Genomic DNA, 24,210 nt, shown 5'->3' with positions numbered 1-24,210 from the left:
GACATTCTTAAAAACTTTGGGCTTTACCAGGTTTTATCATTAATTGGGGGTTAGTGTTGTTTCTACTGGACAATCCGATTACTCACTTGGTCACACAGCATAGACAAGTAGAAGTAGTTTCTCAGTTAAACTTTGGGAATAATAATATCCTCCTTTCTTAAGGATTATGAAAAATAAAATTTATTCCCCTTATGGGATAGGATCAAATTGAAAGTAGCGACATGGTGTAAATTGCCGCTCTCGGGAGTGGGGAGGTTGAATCTTATTGAAATGGTACTGATGCCACAGATTTTCTATATACTTCACAATGCGCCTGACTGGTTATCCCTGAATACGTTTATCTTACGGAACCTACTTTTTCACAATTTCATTTGCTGAAAAGGGCAAACTAGAATCAGATTAAAGACCTTACAGAGACACAAAGATGAAGGAAGTCTGGCGCTACCTAACCCGTGGTTGTCCTTTTTTAGGGGCTCGGTGTCAACACTTAAGGGGGTGGAAAGAAATTCTATGTAAAGACTCTATAAGATGAATTATTTAAAAGGTAATGGGAGAGGGTCCTCTCGTGAACTGTTTGGAGGCAAGATGATTTAACGGCCTATCAAGAGTATTCTACTTTGGGCCTTATTTTGTAAGGTGTAGTCCAAAGTTTGCGAAATGAACTTAATTTGGGAATTGGAGGAACATGGGTATTCGATACATCAGTCTAAAATGATGCATTTAAACTTCTGAAAGTCTACAAAAGGAATTTCATTTACCAAATAGTTGTCTATTTCAATGTTTCCAACTTAATCATACTTATAGAGCACAATGTAAGTGAAGAAACATTGCAACTAAGAGATATTGCGCTAGATACTATATGATCAGCAGGGGTCACTAAGGGTTTAATATCTTGACTCTATGATGATGTACTATAAGTCTTCCTGAAAAAATGTCCTTTGTTGGTTAAACAGAAGTGGGTGTTGAAGGTATAGGGTTCATTTCTGAGATCAGGCTGTCTTCAGTCTCTCTCTCAGTGAGCCTAATAGGCTTTCGCAGCTGTCTGTTATTCACAGCGTGTACAGATCACCGAATGGGTTGTTCAGAATGGGCATCAGACCTGACTAACTGCTCCCGCTGCTCTGGGGAGGGAGCATAAATATACCACATGTTACGGTCCTGCCGGTAACAATATGCATTCTGGAAAATGGTGCCAAACCTTATTAGAACTGGCGTATAAATGTACAGTGCCTTAAAGACCCCCGTATTGGTACTCTGGGATACGTCGAGGAGTTACGCATGGAAGAGGTGGGGAAAAGAGGGATTTTTGCTACTCACAGTAAAATCTCTTTCTTGGAGCCTTCATTGGGGGACACAGGTAACCATGGGTGTATGCTGCTGTCGCTAGGGGGCTGGCACTAGGAAAAAAAGAAAAACAGCTCCTCCTCCGCAGTATACACCCACCGACACGTGCAAAGTTAGTGTTAAAGCAGTAGGAGAAGCAACCAAAACTCAACATATGTACCAACCCTACAACGAAGGCATATAGGCCCAATAATGGTACAAACAATTAGGGAGGGTGCTGTGTCCCCCAATGAAGGCTCCAAGAAAGATTTTACGTCAAGTACTAAAAATCCCTCTTATCACTTCATTGGGGGACACAGGTAACAATGCGACATCCCTAAGCAGTCCCTAGGGTGGGAAACAGAAAGGATGCAAGGAAAATGGACTCGGATCGTCCGGTGCGCAACCGCCGCCTGCAGCACATTCCTTCACAGGCCTGCATTAGACGAGGCATGGGTATGAACCCTGTAAGACCTCACAAAGGTGTGCAAAGATGACCAGGTTGCGGCCTTACAAATCTGGAAAGCCAAGGCCTGGTGAAAAACAGCCCAAGAGGCCCCCACCGCCCAAGCGGAGAGAGCTTTCACGCTTGGAGGAGGCTGTTTGTCCTGAATGCTGTATGCCTCCAATATTGCAGAATGAATCCAACGGCAATAGTGAACTTAAAAACTGGGAGCCCCTTACGACGACCTTCAGAGATGACGAACAGGGCATCAGATTGACGAAAAAAAGCAGTCCTTGAAAGGCAGACTCGGCTATCTCTGACCGGATTCAGCTTGTGGAGGGATTTCTCCAGGGGATGGACCAGAGTAGGAGGGCAGAAAAAGAGGCCTGAGAATTACCTTGTCCTAATGTAGAATCAGGAACTGTGAACGGTAGGATAATACCGCTAACTCGGAAACTCTCTTATGGACGTAATGCACCTAAGAGGACAACTTTACAAGACAGTAGAGAAAACGATGTCTTGAATGGGCTCAAAAGGAGCGCGCCAAGGACAAGGTTAAGATCTCGTGGATCTATCAGAAGATAAGGAGGTGCCAGGTGGGCGACTCCTTGAAGAAATGTCTTTACCTGGGAACGAGAAGCTAGATTTTGTTGGAAAAGAATTGACAGAGCGATACATCTGTGTCAAGACCCGCTTGTAGAAAACCAAGAATGGAAGGAAGAGGAAAGGACACAGGGACCAAACCATTGTCCTCACTCCACCAGAAGGTGGCTTTTCAGTATCTGTAGCAGATACGCAAGGATGCTAGTTTTCTGGCCCTAATCATGGTCTGAATGACCTGATGGGGAAAAAAAAACAGCCTCCCTCGGGACTGCGCCTTAAAGGCCATGCCGTTAAACTCAGAGACCATGAACTCTGGTGGAAGAGGGGGCCTTGAGAGAGAAGATCTGGACAGTCTGGAAGCCTCCAGGGAGCATCCATGAGAATGTTCACCAGCTTCGAGTACCAGGCCCATGTTGGCCAGTCCAGAGCTATCAGGATTACGGGGATTCCTTCTGCCTTTATCTTTTTCATGACTCTCGGATCAAGGAGAGAGGCGGAAAAAGATAAGGCAGCTGGAAAAGGGACCACGGGATTACTAGAGCATCGCAACCGATGGCTAGCAGATCCCTGGACCTGGCTACGCACTGAGGAACCTTGTGGTTCATCAGAGATGCCATCAAGTCGACTTCCGGGGATCCCCATTTCTGGCATATCTGGTTGAAGACGGCGGGACTGAGCTACCACTCACCTCATGTGAGACCCTGACGGCTCAGAAAATCATCTCCCCAATTTTCTACTCCCGGAATGTGTTCGGCTGATATGGCGGGAAAATGACGTTTTGCCCATCGGAAAATCCTTGTTTGCTGCGAGTTCTGCCTTGATGGTTTATGTAAGCCACTGCCTTGGCATTGTCAGACTGTATGCGGACCGGCTGGCCCGAGAGGAGGGTCTGCCAGTGGTGAAAAGCAGAGAAAATTGCCATGATCTCCAGGAGACTGCAGAAGAGAGCGGCTTCTTGGGCGTTCCAGCGGCCCTGCGCTGTGTGATGAAGAGAAACTGCTCTCCAACCGAGGAGACTGGCGTTGGTGGTGAAGACCTGCCATGGGAGAGGAAGGAAGGACGTCCTTCATAGGACTGATGCCGATAGCGTCCACCAGAACAGATACGGCCTCACCTTGAGAGGTAGAAGCATGGGCCGATCCAGGGAGACTGTTCTCTTGTCCGAAGCCGACCAGAGGGCCAGCAGAATTGGACGGTTATGGAACTGGGCAAAAGGAATGACTTCCATGGCGGTAATCGTCTTCCCCAGAACTCTGATGCAGGACCATAGGGGGGAGAGGAGCTGGTCGCTTTAGAGTACAGATCCCCTGTCAGAATTATTAAAAACTTCTCCTTTGTAAGGAAGACACGGGTTTGGGTCGTGTCGAACCTCATTCCCAGGAACACCAGGTGCTGAGCTGTGGTCAGGGAGAACTACTCTTTGTTGATAATCCAGCTGAAATGGACCAGAGTGTCCAGAGTAATCTGAAGACTCTGGTCGCAGTGTCGGCGGGATGGCCCATCGATCAGAAGACCGTCCAAGTAAGGAATTATGAGGATCCCCTTTGAGCGAAGGAGGGCCATGACCGCTGCCATAACCTTCGTGAATAGTCTGGGGCAGAGGCCAGGCTGAAAGGAAGGGCCGTGAACTGATAAAGATCCTCCTGGATCGCAAACTGTAGGAACCTCTGATGCTGAACACAAACAGGAATGCGAAGATAAGCATCCCGAGTGTCCACAGAACAAAGTTATTCTCCCAGTTCCATGGAGGCGACTACCGAACGTAGGGACTCCATCCTAAAATGGCGGATCTGAACATGACAGTTCAATCGCTTGAGGTCCAAAATGGGAAGGAGACATCCGTCTTTCTTCAGGACAACGAAAAGATTGGAGTAGAATTATTTAACCGTCGATTTTTTAACCGGAAGTCACTATCTCTCTTGAGATTGAAGCGACCTATTAAAAGGACGTCTAGGTTTGGACCGGGGAAGCAAGGTTTTTTTCTGCCGGTGGCATCCGAAATTATTCAATCCAGCTTGGACCCAAAAAGTCTAGAGCTTTGGAAGGCAAGGCCAGTGATGGACTTTTGACGGCGGATCTGCATTCCATGCTTCCAATCAGAGAATGCGGTGTAGAGCAACGATGTTGCTGGTAGCCCTGGGAAAGCAACCAGCCACATCGAAGGAAGCGGTCACGGAGATGCCGCTAGAATACACTGATGGAGCATTCTTGCCTAGACTGATATGGATATTGCCACCCAGGTGGAGGCAAATATGGGACAGAGGGACCCGCCAGCTTCTTCAAAGGCTGACTTGGCTAAGGATTCAATTTGTCTATCCGTAGAATCCTTAAGAGATGCACAGTATGGTAGATACAAGAATGTAATGGAAGACAGGCGAGAAATCAGCAGATCCACATTAGTGGATTCTGCCCATTTACCAGCAAGGTCTGGCCTAAAGGGGTAGAGAATATCTAGCTGCTTCCTCCCAAGGAAGCGCTTTTCAGGGTGTTCCCAGTGTTTAGACCTAATTTCTTCAAATTCCCCGAGATTAGGGAAATTCCGGGAAGGACGTTTTACCCATTTGAAGGAAACGAGTGCTCTTGAGCAGGTGCCTCGTCCTCCTTTAGGTCCAGAGTTTGGGTAATTGTCAAAATAAGGCTATTGACCTTGTCCTGCATCATTGAATTCTGGTGCGTATCAGACTCAGACTGGGAATCCACATCCGACCCTAAAGCCGCCTCCGAGGAGGGGGCAGGGGGTGAGGAATGCATCCAGGAGGATGCAGAGGGACCCGGAGAACTAGAGGAAGAACTGGAAAGAGCCCACTTCCTTAGCTTTGTACCCGATTTGACATTGTGGAGGTCGCAGTCACGTGCATGCAAATCGCAATGAGAGGCGTTCAGAGCACTGGTGGCAGTAGACAAATGCGCAAGTCATTCCAGGACCTGGACCAGGGACTGTGAAACTTATCAAGTCTGAGACCGACTGTGACGTGGCAACAGCCCACTCCGAAGGGAGGGGAGTGCTCTCATCCAGGACATTAGGGTGCTCCTGTGGGGCAGACATCGTGGAGGGGTTGCAGGACAGGCAGAAAAGGGGGGGGGGGCTGGCCTGAAGACCACCTACTTTTGCAGAGGGCACAGGTGTAGTGAATTACAGTGGGCTTAGAGGGGCAAAAAGAAGCCTATCTTGGGTTGGGCATAAGTTGAGCCTTGTGAATACTGTTGTTGGAGGGGCCAAGACAAAAAGAACAGAGCCTACCTGATGCCAGCGACAACCAGCAGAAAGAGCTGTGGAAGCTGTGTCCCCCTGTGCGCAGAGCGACTACAGATCTGCAGAGAGCGCAGGATATAGCTGTGTCCCGTGTTCAGAGCGCCAGCATGACTGCAGAGCACGCAGTATATGGTGGTATGAAGAGGCTGATACAGACTCTGCTTGTCCCCACACCGATGAACAGCCAGGACAATCTGCCAGCCGACGAAAACAAAGATCCCCTTCTAATTGGCTGACACGCAAGGGGACGTGAACAGTCGGGAAGGAGAAGCTCCGTGATAGGAACCGAAGAAACCGCGCTGAAAAAACGTGTGCTGCGGGGGGCATGGCCAGCTCAAAAGAAGAGGAGAAATATGCCTCCTATAGGATAAAAAGAGTGTGTAATTTAAACGCACGCCGGTGACTGGCCAAAGGAAAACAGGGAAGGGGTGCGGCCAGCAAAGGGAGGGGTAGTGTCTGCAAGTACTGGGCCCGGCTATGGGAAACATAGCCGCGGCCGCCGGCTGTTTCCTACCACTAACGCCACCCTGTCCCCTTGGGATGAAGGGACCGCGTACCCCGGGAAAACGCCTGCCGCTGTGGAGGGAGGGGAGGGAGACATACCTGCGGTGAGTCCGAGTGGTAGATATACCTGCGGTGAGTCCCAGTCCCTCTGCAGTGATGAGGATCACATCAGGAGCCCCCGGGTGGGTGAGGGTTGCTGGAAACAGGGATGCTCCTTCCGGAACTGTCTCCAGACGGTGCAGAAGACGGCGTCAACCCCTTACAAGAAAGGGGGAGGCCACCGCTGGTGACCACAGTCTTCCTCCCAGCCCTCCCCAAGGAGAGGGGAGGGGAGGGGAAAAGGCAAAGGACCGGCCATCTGGAATCACCCTGAAGTACCCGTGAAGGTGACAGGGGATTAGATCCTGCCTTGCAGGCCCGAGAGTGGGCGATGTGGGTGACACCACACTGCTCTCTCGGTCGCATAAGTGTGGGAAAACAGGGTGAGAAATTACACGCTGATACCCTGAAGACGAAGAAACCTGAAAGACAAAGGAAAAAGATTAATAAAAACACAACAGGTGACCTGAAAAGGAAAAGACGGATCTGGGATCACATCCAGATCTGCTTCGCACCGACACTAAGCTTAAACTGAGGTACTTGGTGCCTGTCGGTGGGTGTATATTGTGGAGGAGCCATTTTCCTTTTTTGTCTAGTGTCAGCCTCCTAGTGACAGCAGCATACACCCATGGTTACCTGTGCCCCCCAATGAAGCGATCAAGAAACTGCTATTGCTCTCTTGCTGTTTGTAGCCAGAAAATTGATTACTAAAAACTGGATTTCTGAGAGACATCCAATCCATAGGGAAAATATTAAACAAGCAAAATCTCTTATTCTAGTTGAAAAGTTCTTTATCTCAAAAGGAAAAGCACATACTTTGACAAACTATGGCCTCCCTGGCTGGGATGCAATTATTGATATATACACCCAAGGATGTTAAACAAGCTAATTAGTATGTAAAATATCAGTATACTTGGAATAAATGTATGTCTGTTATCCCTGTCATGTATATCAAAAGGCAGCCTGTGTGGGTTTTGGCCTTGTGTATATTTATGTGCCTTGTACTCTGGATTTTTGCTAAAATACATATATCAGAGGAGTTGGGATTGGCTTCGAATGTTCTGGTTTTTTATTCTCTGCCATTTTTATTTCTGTAAATGTTTAAAATCAGTAAAATTTACAAAAAAAAAAGTATTAGTTATTTATTATCTGTCCTATGGATTTACTGATTGCTGTAGTTCTGAGGCTGTGTGCACACGTTGCTGATTTTTCGCAATTTTTTTCGCGATAAAAAACGCTATAAAACCGCAAAAAAACAGCATACAATATGCATCCCATCATTTAGACTGAATTCCGCGACAAAAACACGTCGTGGTAAAAAATGCAGCATGTTCATTAATTTTGCGGTTTTTTGCGGATTTCCCACTATAAAATGCATTGGGAAATGTCCTGAAAAAAACGCACCAAAAACGCGGCAAAAAAACGCATGCAGATTTCTTGCAGAAAATTTCAGGTTTGTCTCAGGAATTTTCTGCAAGAAATCCTGAACGTGTGCACATAGCCTGACCGCTGAGATGCCAGCAATCTGCAGAGCCATGTCTGAATGGGGTGGATGGCGCATGCTTGACCTCGGCTCCATACATTGTCTAAGGGACCGCTGGAGAAAGAGGAGTACAATGCTATATTTTCTCTGGAAATGCCGTAGACAATGAATGGACATATATAGATCAGTAAGTTATCCCCTATCCTATACACAGGTAATAATTTTTGATTATGAGAAAAGTAGATTTTTGGTACTCCCTGTAAAATCTATTTCTCGTAGTCTTCATTGGGGGCACAGAAGCCCTGGGATAGTTTGCTGCCACCTGGAGGCTGCCACTTAATACTAATTAATTGAAATCTAATTGAAAAGTGGCTGCTTCCCAGCAGACTATATCTTGCCTGCTAGAATCAGGCTCTTCAGCCATTAGCAAGGCTTATAAGGCAGGTGCCGGTTCCCCCCATTCAGGGTTAAGGAAATCTCTTTGTGGACTGTAAGTTTCCTAGGCAGCAGACTATCCCATGGTTTCTGTATCCCGCAAGGAGATGAACAAGATAACCCCTTTAACATGCGACCGCATTTGGGTCTGATCAATAGGGCCACTACCAATGCCTAAAATAAAAAGAAAAGAGTAAAAAAAGCAGCAAACTAAGAGGCGCAAATCTCAGTTAAGAGAAAGCTGAATGTAGGTTAATAAGGTTTTGCCCCTGAGTTATTGACAAAGCAACAGAATACAAAAAAAAAATGATAAAAATCAAGCCAAGTAATTGATCCTACAGCCAACAATGACACTAATAATCTGCCTTTTTACTACCTGGGATTTCAGCGAGGCTGGAAGAAGAGCGACTTCTGCGATGACCAGTGCTTGAAGCATCAGATGCTGCAAATTTACTTGGGTCTGAAATAAAAAAAAAAAAAAAAAAGATAAAATATTGGAATAAGCAATACAACAAACGTGAGGAGACTGGATCACTAGAATATGAAGGGCAGCAATTATACTTACTGGTAAATGCTTTAAAAATACATGTAATCAGAGCCAAAAATCATTTTTGCAATTAGGTTTCATTAAAGGGAATCGGTCACCACATTTAACCTATCTAACATATTACTATGTGCATGCGGGTTAGATTGCTGAAAAAAGTCCTCCCTGTGTGCTCCAGATCAGATGCCTTGTTGTGGATAAATTATCACTTCACATAAACGACCTCTTCCAGGTTCCAGGGAGGACACAGCCTGGCGATAACTCTGCCTCCATAGATTATTATACATGAAGAGCCTAAGGCTACTTTCACACGTCAGGTTTTTGCCGTCAGGCTAAATTCGGCTAATTTTCAGAAAACCAGATCAGGCAAATGTTGCCGCCGGATCAGGTTTTTTTCCCATAGACTTGTATTAGTGCGGGATTGCACCGGATAACATTGCGTTTCGTCCGGTTTTCGCCGGATCCCGCAAATCTGCCGCTTCCGGTTTCTTGAAAAAACGTCCATTGCAACGTTTTTTGTCTCCGGCGAAAAAGCCTGAGGTGCCGGATTCGGAGCTTCCGGCTGTTTGCTACAATGAAAGCCTATGGGAGCCGGAAGGTGCCGGATCCGGAAAAAGGTGGATCCGGCGGCCTGATCCAGTTTTTTAAACTGTGAGCATGCTCCAAATTTTTTTTTTATCCAATACCCTAGATAGGTTAGCCGGATCCGTCAAAAAAACTGATCCGTCGCATCAGTTTTTCCAACATTCGCCGGATTTAGCCTGACACTGAAAACCTGATGTGTGAAAGTAGCCTAACAATTTTGCATTCTTTGCCTTCTGTGTTGCATCTATTGCTGGCTGCAGAATGAGCTGACTAAGAATTTGTCAGTGAGCTTGTCCTGATAATGAGTTTGCATCTCTTTTAAGTGTCTTTTTCTGAGCTTTTTCCAGCTGATTTATGGCCGCAGACCACATTACAGTTGAATGTGCCAGGAAACAAAGAGCTTGCGCAGAAGGCAAACAGTGCAACATTTTGGAGAAAACAGAACTGCAAAAAATGATTTCTCTATAGCTTCATTGGGGGACACTGGAAACCATAGGTGTATGATACTGCCACTAGGCAGAAAAGCAGGCTACACCCATCGACTGGAACCAAGCTAATCAATTTAGGCTTAGTGCCCTAAGGATGACGACACCAGTCTGCGCTCAGATCCGTCTCTACCATCTTGTGCTTTTTTATTAAGGATTTCCCTTTTTCTTTCAGATACTTATTGTGACTTCAGACAACAGTGCGTAATTGCCCATCCACTCACCGCACCTAGAGACCGAGAGGACAGCGTGGTCTGATCCACATCGTACCCTCTCGTGCATATGAGGCATGACCCCAATTCCCCCAACACACATATAAAAAAAAACACAACCCCTTTAAAAGGGTCCTTACTTGTTTTCTTACATTATTAGTATACTTTTGCCATTTTTGATGTTTTCCAACTCTCTTAGTTGTAACACACAACGGACTATTACAGTGCTATAGAAGAGGCCATTGGTGCTACATTCCCCAATAACCTGCAGAAGGTGAAACAGCAGCGCATACACCGCTTCTCATACGCCACGTCCGTCTGTAAACCTCCCGCACGCTCGGCGATCACACTGGATAATGCAGTGTTACACATGCCCATTCTGCTTCTAATAATATCTCCTCGTGTCGCACTTACACAACTGTCACAACACCTCACGTCACACTGCTACGATTTAATGAGCTGCAAAAATTGATGGAAGAGTGTTGCTCAGGAGGCAAAAACCAGATATATGAAATGCTGCTACATTACACCTGACAATAATGATTATAAACAATATAAACATTAAAAAAAAACAATTCTCTCTTGGCGGCACACAATTACATTTTTCAAGATTAAGGTCTGAAGTAGGTTGCACCAAATGGAGTATTGACCAAATTGACGTACACTTTATTATGAATCTTTTTTCTCATCCTCTCAGCTCATACAATACAAGTAAAGTCAGGTAGTGCCACTTTGTGGCCGTATGATGTTACTACAGGCTGAAATCATAACACATTGGACCCAATAGCTGAAGTAGGAAAACTAAAACTCTGGGAATCCACGTACAACATTCATTTTCTAAACTCCAGGAAGGTGGAATAGAGAATGCATACTTGTAGTTTTGGCATAAAGATTCTTTTTCGTATCACCCATTCATTTTTGGGATCTTTACACGATGATATACAAGTCTCAAGAAAGATGGTCTACTGACCCCGAGAGGCAGGGACCCTGTTCTTGTCGACATGACTGTTGAATGTAAATGGAATCATATAATATTTCACATTGCTGTGCACGTCCCATCATTTTCAGATTTGCAGTGACCCTTTACGTTGATAGATTCCCAGTGTGGAGAAATGCAGCCCTGAAAACGCTTGCAACATAATCTGCTTCGTATAGGAAACCTGCAATTATTTACATGTAGCTTAAAGGGTTTATCCCTTTTAAATTTTATTTCTGGTCTATAGGTGTGTGTAGGCGTTACTCACCCTCACTGGGTCCAACTCTGCTTTTCAGTCCCTGCTACAGTCTTTGTTGATTGGTTGCAGCAGTGACAGTACATCTATAGAGAACATCACTGCTGCAGCCAATCATTGTGTTCAGTGATTGCCTGCAGCAGTTACGTGCATTGCAAATGTGACATCGCTGTTGCAATCAAGTCAAAGAGAGCAGAACAGCAGCGGAGAGGCACGGTTGGACCCGAGAAAAGTGACTTCATCACAGTTTGCTAATTTACAACTGTGCACAATTAAAGAGAAATAGATGTTTAAAAAGGGACAACTCTTTGATATCATATAAAAGTAATAATAATGGCAGCTATTTTCGGTCACATCAGTACAGACACATGCCCTCACCTAGCAGTCCTGGATCCTGATCTGGCTGAAACTCCGCAGACTTCTCCATTTGGTCTGTACTGTCGTCCTCAACAGACATACTGGACACGGGTCGCCTGGTGCCCTTATTGCTCCCACTGCCTGAGGTCAGACTGGCTACTGACAGTAAAGGAATTGCCTGGCTCTCCTGCAGATCACAGAATACAAGTTAATAAGATTGTGAAGGGTTTCCATCACAGCATCAATAACCAAATATATGCAATTGACGAGTAATATGGACCACAAAGATCTGTAGCTATGATTACCGTGAACCCTCTGCCTGCAGTTCAGCAAAGCGCCTTTAATGCAATCCTCTGCATCGGCCAGCCAACTAATATGTGAGACCTCCAGACTTTCCCTTTACAGAGGGCACCCTCAACAGAAGGAGCAAGCAATTTAAATTTTTATACCCGATCTCTTTCTTTTTGAAGAGCAAATAAACTTCTGCCAAAACTTTTCCCCAATTAGATTCAATTAAGACCAGTCACTGCCGTAAAGGAAGAATTGCAGGCTGCAAAATGCACATGACAAATCTACAGCACAGAAATGTCAGGCAAATAACAAAAAAAAAAAAGTACAAAAATAACAAAAAAGAGCAAAGTGATTTAAAAGCTTATTATGAGGCAGAAAACTGAATTGCAATTGATCATCAGAACTTGCTCATTAGCTCCAATACCATTGTTGGAGGGAACTGGAAAGGCAGGATGGAGATTTGGTGGAAGTGAGAACATATGTTTGGCCAGACACAATCTCTATTTGTGGAGCTCTAATTGGCTGTTTGTTCATTTTTTAGAGCCGGCGTGGGACAGCTTTGCAGAAAAGCGAGACAGAGATGAGAGATGACTTGACTATCTTTGCTCCATTTACTATGATGATGTGAAAGAAGAGAGATAAATCATACATCAGACAACAGTCGGGATCAATCCGGGACAAAAACAGAAGATTTAAAGCACAGAATCACTGAGACCTCATTCACATGTGCCCTTTTATCATGCAGTGACTTTTGCAAGTCCCATTTCACTCCTGTGCCATCACTGAACAAGACCAGACAGAGCCAAGGTCACCACTGTCCTGGCCCCTCAAAACGGCTACTCACCGAGTTGAACAGCTCTGTCGTCAATCCAAGGTAATTGTGAAGAGCCAAAAAGGTCACTCTTTGCAGCCTGACCATGATGATCTGTGGGTGAGGAAACAAATGGGATAAAGTTAATTATTACCCGCTGTTTTAGGAGACTGAAGCATATTCCAAGCGTTAAATCACTTTCCAACATTTCATTCAGAAATCTGTATCATGTCCAAAAGCTTCCGGTAGGACAGGAATCGTTCCCAAGTGTAATAACCAGAATGCCAGAGATTGCAGTAACTAATACCCAACTCCAAATCTGGAGACATATCAGCGGTGAGGGATATAAAAAAATGAAAAGAAAAAGTGCAAAGAAGAGGAAAAAATAGCCAGAAATGAGATTGGTCATAGAGAAGAGATCACAGGAGAAATCACTAGCATACGTAGTCACATGTAATTTCTGTAAATCTCGGTGGGGGAAAGCTAAAAGAACTGGGGCACCATGATTTTTTGCTACACCCCTTAGCAGTTTTATAATGAGCACATGCTGTCCTGTATCAATACATATGAAAGTCTTAACTATTATATAAAGGAGTGGAGTCTAGGTACCTGCACAACTCGGACCAGAGTCTCTGGGTATTTGGCAAACACGTCTTGAAAGGCATTTGCAGGAAGACGCAGGATGGTGGATGCATTGGCAGCTCTGGCAGATACAGTCTTGTAAGGAGCCGGATGTCCCTGGGGTGAAAGAAAATATTTTTTGCAATATTTTTAAGCTTAGGTAATGAGAATATATAAGTTATTGTGGTCTTCCATATAGTTGAAATGGTCAGGTAAATAAGCTTTATGTAGATACCTAGATTAGTAGCCCACAATGGGCAATTTTGGTGATCTTATGCGTTTCCCTACTCTTTCTTACAAATGACATGGGGTGGAAAGAAGGATCGAGCATACTGAATTTCAATGTGATCCTTTTCTTCTCAGGGGAAATAAGCTGCCGCTAGAGAAGTGTGGCAGTAGCTTACTTCTCTCACGCCAACGAAAACACGTACACACTGAGCCGGACCAAGCGTGCTTAAGTATAGGTGGTCGGGAGAGAGAGTTGTTGGGACAAGCTGAGCATTCAGGAAGTCAAAAAGAAAAGCTGTCAATCAAAAGAGCGTTGGGCCGACAGCTAGTGCAGGAGTATCAGCAGCTTTACCATCCATTATGGTGATTATATAAGTGCAGCTATAAATTATAACTTTACCCCATCTAAAAAGGTCTGTAGACATAAAAAAAAAAAAAAAAACGTTAACAGGGGATTTCACAAAAATGTATAATATAGTTATTACAAACCAGTTACCCACTAGTTCTCAAATGAAGGGCAAAACAAAGATCAAATGGCAACACCCTCCCCATCCACACGCAATACAGAACTACAGGACAAGGCAGGGTTCCTGAAAATTGAGAAAAATCTTTTTTTTCTCAGGGCAATATAAACGGAAAATTTAGCAGGCGCCTCATAAGTGGAAGGCTTCAGTCTCCGTGGACTGTGCTTATGTAACACAGTGGGGAATAGTAATCATCCAGCTCGGCCGCCTCAATTTAATTTATTATATCTGGAAGAAAAACATAGCTGACAAATATCTGAAGGGGAAGAATAATGAAAGATCATACAGAGCCTAAATACATTTCAGGATCCGCGGCAGGGCGCAGCGACTTGCGGTGTGACAGATGATCACTCATACTAGTTTACAATGCAATTGCTACTAAACGAAGAAGAGAGAAGCGAGCAATATTAGTTGTGTTGTGTGTTTGTATGTACAGTAGAAGCTATATTTTCTCTGTCTCGTTAATATCATTGGGGAACACAAGACATGGTATAGGCCCTGCTGCTAGGAAGCTCCACACTAGGTGGAAAAAAGTGTGGCTACCTGGTGGACTACACCCTCTCCTCAGACACCAGGCAGCTCAGGGTTAGCCTAGTGTCCATGGGAAGCAGAAACCACCATCTTCAGGTCTTCTCACTGCCTTTATTTTAATTTTTTTCTCAGGTGGCACATATGTCCTCCACACTAGTGCACCATGCCAGGTAGGACACACCAAGCACAAAAATTCACAATATGAGAGCGTATAATCCCCATGGTGTCATCAACTCCTTATCCAAACTCCCCCGAGATACAGTTAGGGCTATACCTTAGGGTTAGGGTCTCCATCCACGTTATTCTCCCCTGGGCCACCTATGTTGTGTTAGTAGTCCCTTTGGATGCTTTTTGTTCACTTTCTAGTCACCTTTCGGAGACCATTTTCCATCTTTCTGATGACTTTTTGCATCATTTCACATGAGTCTTTGATAACCCCATGTGTCCCCCTGGCGCTTCCCCTTACCTTGTGAGCTGACGGGTGTTTTTTGGGCCACTGCTGACTACTGCAGCTGCAAAGACTCACTAATCGGGGTGTCTGATTTACTAGCAACTTTCTTCGGGTGCCTGCCCCCACCCCACTGCCAGGCTCACTGGGCTCATTTTCTTTAGAGGGGTTTATTTTCCTGGTTTTATCCTTTCTGGGGGGCCCAAGGCAGAGTCTACATCCCTGCAGGCACCTTTTATGGGTGTCTTCTCCAGGCCGGACCCCTTTCTTCCTCACAAGTTGCAAGCAGCGTCCAAAGAGAAGATACAGCTGCTTGGCCACCAGCACCATTTGAGAGATGCAGACTGCAGGTTAATGGCTCCTGCACCTATGCTGGTACAAACAGGCGCCCTTCAAGGACTAATGTAATTAGTCCATGAGCCAAGAACCAAATTTGACGATATCGGTACCAAGCGGAGTGACTAATTCTCTTTGGTATTTTTAGGTAGATGCATGTCTGTAGTTTATTTTTTGATATGATAGCCCTTACATATACGTAGCTTATTAACCCCTTCAGCCCTAGGCCTATTTGTACCCAAGTGCCTAAGCCAATCTGACCTGTGCCACTTCATGGGCTAATAACTTTGGAACGCTTTCACCTATCCAAGCCATTCTGAGATTGTTTTCTCGTGACATATTGTACTTCACGTCAGTGCTAAATGGGAGTCAATATATTTTACCTTTCTATATAAAAAAATGCTAAATATTCGGAAATTTTGGAAAAATCGGCAATTTTTTAACTTTGAAATTCTCTGCTTTTTACAAAAATACTGATACCCCCCATAATAGTTATTAATTTACACTCCCCACATGTTTACTTCATATTGGCATCATTTTGAAAATGAAACCTTATTGTTTTACGACGTAATAGGGCTTATAGTTTTATGCGCAATTTTTCACATTTACAGCAAAACCCACTTTTCAAAGGACCAAGTCACTTCTGAAGTCACTTTAAGGGGCTTACATAACAGAAACCACCCATAAATTACCCCATTTTGCAAACTACACCCCTCAAGCTGTTCAAAACTCATTTTTAAAAACTGTTAACCCTTTAGGTGTTCCACAGGAATTTTAGCAGAATGAAGGCGAAATTTCAAAATTTCATTTTTTTTCCAGATATTACATTGTAATCCAATTTTACCTGCAACCTAGCAAGGGTTAACGGCAAACCCAAACTTGGTTACCCTAATTCTGCAGTTTATAGAAACACCCCACATGTACTCGTAAACTAAAGTATGGGCACACAGCACAGCTCAACACGGAAGGAGCGCTATGTGGTTTTTGGGTGGCGGATTCACTGGAAGAAATCTAGGGGGCCATGTCACATTTGAAGGCTGCCTGAGGTACCCCCACAGTGGAAACCCCAAAAAGTGACCCTATTTTGGAAACTACACCCCCAAGGAATCTTTTAGGGGGTATAGTGACCACTTTGACCCAACCAGTGTTTCACAGTAGTTGGAAACACTTGGTTGAGAAAATGGAAAAAGTGCATTTTTTACATGAAGGTGTCATTTTAGGCTCATTTTTTTATTTTTAAGAGGTGTACCAGCAAAAAATGCACCCCACTATTTGTTCACCAATCTCTCCCGAACACAACAACACCCGATATGTTGTCGTACACTGCAGTATTGGGGAACGGCAGGCCTCGGAAGGGAAGGAGCGCCAAATGACTTTTGGAGTGCAAATTTTACTGGAAGAAATCTAGGGGGCTATGTCACATTTGAAGACACCCTGAGGTGCCCCAACACACGCACACACACTGACACATACACGTTCTGTGCTGAACAGGACTCTCCGGTCTTCTCTGCAGAGCTCCTATCTCCCTCTGTAGAGGCTGACACCTCCCAGATGATACCATGGTGTTTTGCCTATGACAAGGTCAACTATGCCCGATACCTAACCTATTACTATGCCACAATGTCTCGGCTGCCCATAGAACACCCAGAGGTCCATGAATACTTCATGCAAGGTGGCTTTTCGGTCCAGATCGGTAGCAAGAATCCTTTTGGACGAATTCCTGTGGACCAGACCATTGAAGAGACAATCAACAAAGACACCCAGACACCAGGGGGCACAAAAGGCTTCAGCCTCAAAGTTGGAGCTGTTTCCAGGTTCTACCTGACATCAGAGTACCGCAGTATGTACTTGAGGCAGCTGAGGGCCCTGGTAGGCCAACAATATACTGACTTCAGCCATTCAGACCTACAGGTGTCTAGGATTAGAAGAGATGAAGCCGATGTCCAATCTTTCGTTCAACTGCTGGAGACAGGTTGGGTGAACCCCTTCAACAAAGAGCATAATGGTGAACTTATCAGTTTGTCAACAGCGACTGTAGCACCACCAGATGTAGCCAAAGACCTTCAAGGGGCATACAGTATAGGAGAGGATGCATATCAAACATTCAAGGATGAGCGTTTGGGTACCGATAAGCCAACTACATTGTTTCATGACAAGATGACGAAGAACAAACTTAAAACGTTCTCTAACATCCAAATGAAGACACGCAGACAAGGTCTTGGCAAGGAGGTAATTTTGAAGGCTGACAGAAACCTATTTGGCCAGATGATACTTGTAGCTGAGAACAGAAAGCTACAAATGAGTGATGTCTTGACTCATCCCCTGGGTCCATTGCCATGGGCACTTGCCAATGGTGATGGGTCTATCCGCAAGACCAACAAGGCTGCCCTCGCAAGGGAGTTGGAGAGGAATGCTCGTCCTGCAGAAGTGATCCCCGAGCCCTCTGCAACCATCATTGATGGGATGAGCCTGGTTCAGAAACTGAAGGGAAACAATGCAACATTTGGCCAGCTAGCAGGCACAGCAATGAGTCGCGCTATCCATGAGGGTGCTAAGAGCAAGCGCATTGATATTGTCTTTGACGTCTACAAGGAGACATCCATCAAAGATACAGAAAGAGTCAACAGATATGAAGGCACAGGGATCCATTTCAAGAACATTCAACATGGGCACAACATCCAGCAGTGGAAAAAGCTTCTAAGTAGTTCCTCCAACAAGGCAAGTCTCATAAAGTTTCTGGTAGAAGAATGGAAGGCGAAACACCACAGGGAGAAGCTTGAGGAGAAGGAGCTGTATGTCACATGTGAGCAGCTCTGCTTTAAGATCACCAAAGAACAGTGGGAAGAGGCTGCTGACCTTAAGTCAAATCAAGAAGAAGCAGACACACGCCTCCTTCTCCATGCTCTTCATGCAGCAGAATCTGGTTACAAGTCGGTCATCATCACTTCGGAGGATACTGATGTCATGGTCCTGTGTCTGGGCATGTGCCACAAAATCCCATCCCACCTGTTCCAGAAATGCGGTACACAGAACCGGACAAGATTCCTGGATATCACCACTCTGAGCCGAACATTGGGAGGCAGCGTATGTGATTCATTGATTGGTATGCATGCATTTACAGGCTGTGACACCGTCAGTGCATTCGCTGGCCGTGGGAAGATGACGACACTCAAGCAGTTGAAGATGAACAAGACATACCAGGATGCCTTTCAGGAAGTTGGTCGTTCATGGGAAGTGTCTACCGAACTTTTTGAGAAGTTACAGGAAATCACCTGCCACATGTACCTGCCAACTACCCAAACAACTGAGGTAAACAGGCTCCGTTATCAGCTGTTCTGTGCCAGACGTGGAGTGGTAGAGTCAAGTCAACTCCCTCCTTGCCAGGACTGCCTTTTCATGCATGCACTGCGTGCAAACTACCAGGCTGCGATCTGGAGGAGAAGTCTGCAGAGCCAGCCATGGGTTGCAAACCCAACAGACTGCGGTTGGATGATAGATAACGACGGAAAGCTTGTTGTCAAGTGGATGCAAGGGGCACCAGCACCAGAAGCTATTATACAGCTACTGTCCTGCAAGTGTGTGCGGTCATGTGAACTTCCTCAGTGTACTTGCCTCAGCAATGGCCTGAAGTGCACAGACATGTGCAGATTACAGACATGCCAGAACAAGGGTACTGAAGACGAGCCAGTAGAACAACAGTCAGATTCAGAGTCCGATGTTGAAGATATTATGGAGTAACATATATATATATATATATATATATATATATATATATATATATATATATATATATATATATATATGCACATGACATGTTCAGTGTGTATTTACATAACTTGGATTAAATTTTGTTACAAATACTACATCTAGTCACTCCGGGTGGTACCGATATCGTCATATTTGGTTCTTGGCTCATGCTAAAATTCCTGCGGAACACCTAAAGGGTTAACAGTTTTTAAAAATGAGTTTTGAACAGCTTGAGGGGTGTAGTTTGCAAAATGGGGTAATTTATGGGTGGTTTCTGTTATGTAAGCCCCTTAAAGTGACTTCAGAAGTGACTTGGTCCTTTGAAAAGTGGGTTTTGCTGTAAATGTGAAAAATTGCGCATAAAACTATAAGCCCTATTACGTCGTAAAACAATAAGGTTTCATTTTCAAAATGATGCCAATATGAAGTAAACATGTGGGGAGTGTAAATTAATAACTATTATGGGGGGTATCAGTATTTTTGTAAAAAGCAGAGAATTTCAAAGTTAAAAAATTGCCGATTTTTCCAAAATTTCCGAATATTTAGCATTTTTTTATATAGAAAGGTAAAATATATTGACTCCCATTTAGCACTGACGTGAAGTACAATATGTCACGAGAAAACAATCTCAGAATGGCTTGGATAGGTGAAAGCGTTCCAAAGTTATTAGCCCATGAAGTGGCACAGGTCAGATTGGCTTAGGCACTTGGGTACAAATAGGCCTAGGGCTGAAGGGGTTAATAAGCTACGTATATGTAAGGGCTATCATATCAAAAAATAAACTACAGACATGCATCTACCTAAAAATACCAAAGAAAATTAGTCACTCCGGGTGGTACCGATATCTGGCCCGGCTCATGGACTAAATCTTTACTAAACTCATTTGTACTTTCCTTCAGAAGACCCCTGCCATACTGGTTACTTACTTTGTCTGTTCCGCTGGGACAACCATCTGCCATGCCTCTGCGTATTACCTGGACATCCTGCCTGCCCAGGACCCCTCCGATTCCCATTCTCCTGAATGGGTCAAATCTTTGAAATGATTGGCTAAGGATGCACAGCTCAAAGCCAAACCCAGTCTGTTTCCTGTAGACCCTCTAGTCATTCATTTGATGATACTTTGTCTGGACTTCAGAGGAACCCAGCCACAGGGCAGCAGCCCACACCCGCTGGGAGGTGATCATATAGCCGCCATGCTGTTTGTAGAGTTGTGCCTAGTTTTCAGAACAATTTACAAATTGCCCTTTTGGACACCAAATAGTCACTTATTTTTATGCCCCTTTACAATAGGAATAAACATGCATTCTCGGCCAGAATTTATGGGGGAATCCAGTATAGATGGTTGTTGGCTTAAGAAACAGATACTGGGGAATTTTTAAGAATTTCCCAATGGAGGCGAGTTCTATATCTAGACAGTATGGCGGAGAAAAGTCACAATATCATATGAGGTTTATGGTTCATTAAGCACCAATCGATATCAGATTAAAGGACAGGAAGAGCTGAACTCACAGTAATGACATCCAGGATACTGAGCAGACTGTGCACACTGTCCCCAGCCAAGACTTCTTTCACCACCATCTCATTACCATCCTGAAAATAAAAATTGGAATTAACACTAAATATTCACACAAACAGGATATGGCTCTGTACACAACTAGTTTATTTCTTTTGCTTCCTCTTAGACGAATGCCCCAGTATAGGAATCTCTTTTGGGATATAATGGATTCATTAGGGACTTGGGATAATATAGATCTATGGCATTGTTCTGTGCTGTGTTGTGCATAAATATGTGATTCTTCAGAATTTCTATTAGTCTATGCCTGATGAAGGGACTGGAGTAGTCTCGAAAGCTTGCAATTTGTTACCATCTTTTCAGTTAGCCATTAAAAGGTATCAACCACTGAGGACCCTCAATATCAACCACTGAGGACTCTCAATATCAACCACTGAGGACTCTCAATATCAACCACTGAGGACTCTCAATTCTAAATATTTTTCTATCCACTGACTAACACGGTACCAAGATATATATTTTTCCTGAAAGGAGATGGAATTACTGATCCAGGCAATATGTCCACCCTTGCTAGTGTTTAATGTCAGTCAGTGGATGGAAGGTGGATGTCGTTGTCAAATCAGGAAAGAAGAAGGTCAAAGAAATTGTGAGCTGATCATTATATGCAACACGATCCAATAAATGCCTACGTCCAAATGGATTATCTAACCGAGGATCTTATAACCTTTTCAATTAAAGGGTTGGCATCAAGTTGAGTTGTTATTCCCCATGTATAGGATAAGGGAAAACTTGAGACCCCCACTACTCTCAATCCTGCTGTAATCGGCAATCTTTGGAACACCCAAAGAAAACGAATAGAGCACAGGTGAGCCCAATACACGTGATGGTTAGAAGTGTTTTCCCACCACTGACAAGACATTAAAGGAGTATTTCCACAAAGTGTCTCCTATTCTATGCACAACTTACTGATCGCTCGGGTGCTTTCGGAGTCTATTGGACTGTTCCATAAGCAAAGAATGGACTCCCAGATATCAGGAAGTTATCCCCTATTTTCTGAATACAGGTAACTTCTCAACATGGTAGAAAAACCTTAACTGTGTAGACTGTTGCTATACAGTGATACTGCCAGCTTCAATGATGGCTAGTGTTGAGCGCAAGTGCTCACTACTCGAGATTGAATCAGGTGCTCGGGTAAGCACAGAGTATTGCGGATCCCCACATGTTTTTTTGGAGTGTCTAACAGCCGCAAAACATGCAGGGCACGGACTCGAACATGTCAATAGAGCACCAACAATATTTGGTACATACCCGATGCAAACTGGAGTAGCGAGCACTTGCGCTCAACACTAATGACAACATATTCAATATGACAACCTAATGTTATCAAATTCTGTGTTGTACCTGTGGATTCAAGGTGCTCACTATAACCCCTGAATAAAATCCTTGAGGAATGTGGTTTCCAGAATAGGGTGTGGGGGGTTTCCACAGTTCAGGTACATCAGAGGCTCTCCAAACGTGACATGGCGTCCGCTCTCGATTCTGACTCAAAAAGTCAAATGGTGCTTGTTCCAAGCTCTGTCGTGCACTAAAACAGTGGCTTTCCCCACATATGGGGTATCGGCGCACTCAGGAGAAATTGCACAACAAATTTTGTTGTCCATTTTCTCTGGTCACCCGTGTGAAAAAAAAAAAAAAGGTTTGGGACTAAAGTAAACTTTTTGTGAAAAAAGTTATAAAATGTTCATTTTTTCCTTCCACATTGCTTCAGTTCTCGTGAAGCACCTGAAGGGTTAATTAACTTCTTGAAAGTGGTTTTGCACACCTTGAGGGGTGCAGTTTTTATAATAGTGTCACTTTTGCATACTTTTTGTCGTATAGACCCTTCAAAGTCACTTCAAATGTGATGTGGCAGCTAAAAAAAAAAAAAAAAAAAAAAGGTTTTGTAAATTTTGTTGGAAAAATTAGAAATCGTTGGTCAACTTTTAACCCTTTTAACATCCTAACATAAAAGAAGTCACGTTTCCCAAATTGTGCTGATGTAAAGTACACATGTGGGAAATGTTATTTAATAACTATTTTGCGTGAAATGACTCTCTGATTTAAAGGCACAAGAATTAAGTTTGAAAATTGCAACATTTTTGCCAAATTTCAGTTTTTTTCATAAATAAACGCAAGTCATACCGAAATTTTTTTACCACTATCTTGAAGTATTTCACAAAAAAACTCAGAATCAGTGGGATCCGTTGAAGAGTTCCAGAGTTATAACCACATAAAAAGTGACACTAGTCAGAACTGTAAAAATTGCCTCAGTCAATAAGGAGTTTAAAAACAAACAAACAAAAAAAAAAGGTGTAAGCCAAATTAATACCGAACACAGAACACAAAAAAGTAACCGTACTCACACTTTCCTGAATGCAAACTTCCAGCATCCCATCCTGGACCACGTAAATACTGTTATCCAACTGTCCTGGGCGGAAAATGTATTCCCCCTCATGGAGCTGTACGAAGACCATGTGCTTACAGAGTTCAAGGAATAAAGGTTTCTCAAAGTGACCCAAGACCCTGCACCAAAAGGACAAAAGTAGCAATCACACATATGAACACCATATAACAAGTTGTGCAGTCTCCTATACTTGTACACAGACATATGAAAGAATCAGACTGAGCCCAAGTAATGTGTCATTGCCAAACCTTTAGTAAAAAGGTTAGTGAGGTTAGTTCAGAGGATCAGACAAGGACTTGCAGCCATAGTACATCTGACATTTGCCTTTGTTATCCATTAAATGCACAAACGGTGGCAGAAACGAGGAAATTCATGATTCTTCTGGAATCAATTACAGAAAAAAAAAATGATAAAGTAAATAAAAAGTTAAATGTTCTAAGTAACAATCAGTTATTGGCCTCCGGGAACATGGATATAACTGAAATACAGTAATTTACCATAATTAACAAGGTCGCCTCTTTCTAATACAATTATAATAGTATTATGTGAAGATCAAGATCTCGTAAAGAGAAGGAAACAATTGACGGCGGCGTAATAAATGTGGCAACAGGATGATCACACCACAGGTAAAGAGGGGTCAGGCAGGACTCACCGCACATTCTTCAGCATATACAGGACTTCTGATGGCAAGTGAGAATTTTTAACATCAAACTCTGTAAGATCGGCTTCCAAAAGGGAAGGAGGAGGCTCCTTTTTCTGTAAGGTGGGATATTCCTTCTTAAAACGAAGTATTCTACAACAAAAATAAAGGGTTGCAATGCTTCCATTGGATAAATTCTGGACATGTGTGGACTAATCCGAGCAGCTCATTATTCCTATCTTTTTGGAGGTTTTTTCATGATGCTTCGACTTAATGCTACCAATAGCACACCCGCATTTGGTAGCAAATGGCCGCAAAATGCGAAGGGATGTATTACCACATGTGGTCATGGCTGCAGTCGTATGCGGGAGGCACAAGTCCCGGGACTTTTGGATGCTCTGTCACTCCATAACTCGTATCCTTCCAGCAAGTTCAAATGTGAGGAAAACTCAGAGAATTCCCGTGATCACTCCTGATGCATTGAAGGTATCTGAGCAAGAAGTAAGATTTCCTAATG

General features: G+C 43.9%; 1 protein-coding gene across 6 annotated transcripts in view; it reads right to left on the bottom strand.

The window, feature by feature from the left end:
- The window catches only part of PNPLA7 (patatin like domain 7, lysophospholipase), a 213,438-nt gene that overhangs the window by 106,414 nt on the left and 82,814 nt on the right, over positions 1 to 24,210 (bottom strand). For all 6 annotated transcript variants that reach the window (XR_013221223.1, XM_077284546.1, XM_077284547.1 and 3 more), the window contains 7 exons: positions 23,706 to 23,846; positions 23,013 to 23,172; positions 20,607 to 20,687; positions 13,272 to 13,400; positions 12,696 to 12,776; positions 11,582 to 11,747; positions 8,522 to 8,605 (listed from right to left, as the gene is read on the bottom strand). Coding sequence is in view for 5 of the 6 variants with exons in the window: in XM_077284546.1 (XP_077140661.1) it covers positions 8,522 to 8,605; positions 11,582 to 11,747; positions 12,696 to 12,776; positions 13,272 to 13,400; positions 20,607 to 20,687; positions 23,013 to 23,172; positions 23,706 to 23,846 (842 nt within the window). In the remaining variant the exon portion in view is untranslated. The remainder of the gene's footprint in view (positions 1 to 8,521; positions 8,606 to 11,581; positions 11,748 to 12,695; positions 12,777 to 13,271; positions 13,401 to 20,606; positions 20,688 to 23,012; positions 23,173 to 23,705; positions 23,847 to 24,210) is intronic.

The sequence above is a fragment of the Ranitomeya variabilis genome, chromosome 2 (genome assembly GCF_051348905.1).
Source record: "Ranitomeya variabilis isolate aRanVar5 chromosome 2, aRanVar5.hap1, whole genome shotgun sequence".
Taxonomy (NCBI): Eukaryota; Metazoa; Chordata; class Amphibia; order Anura; family Dendrobatidae; genus Ranitomeya; species Ranitomeya variabilis.
Note: the sequence above shows the minus strand (reverse complement) of the source record. Positions and strands in the feature narration are given on the sequence as shown.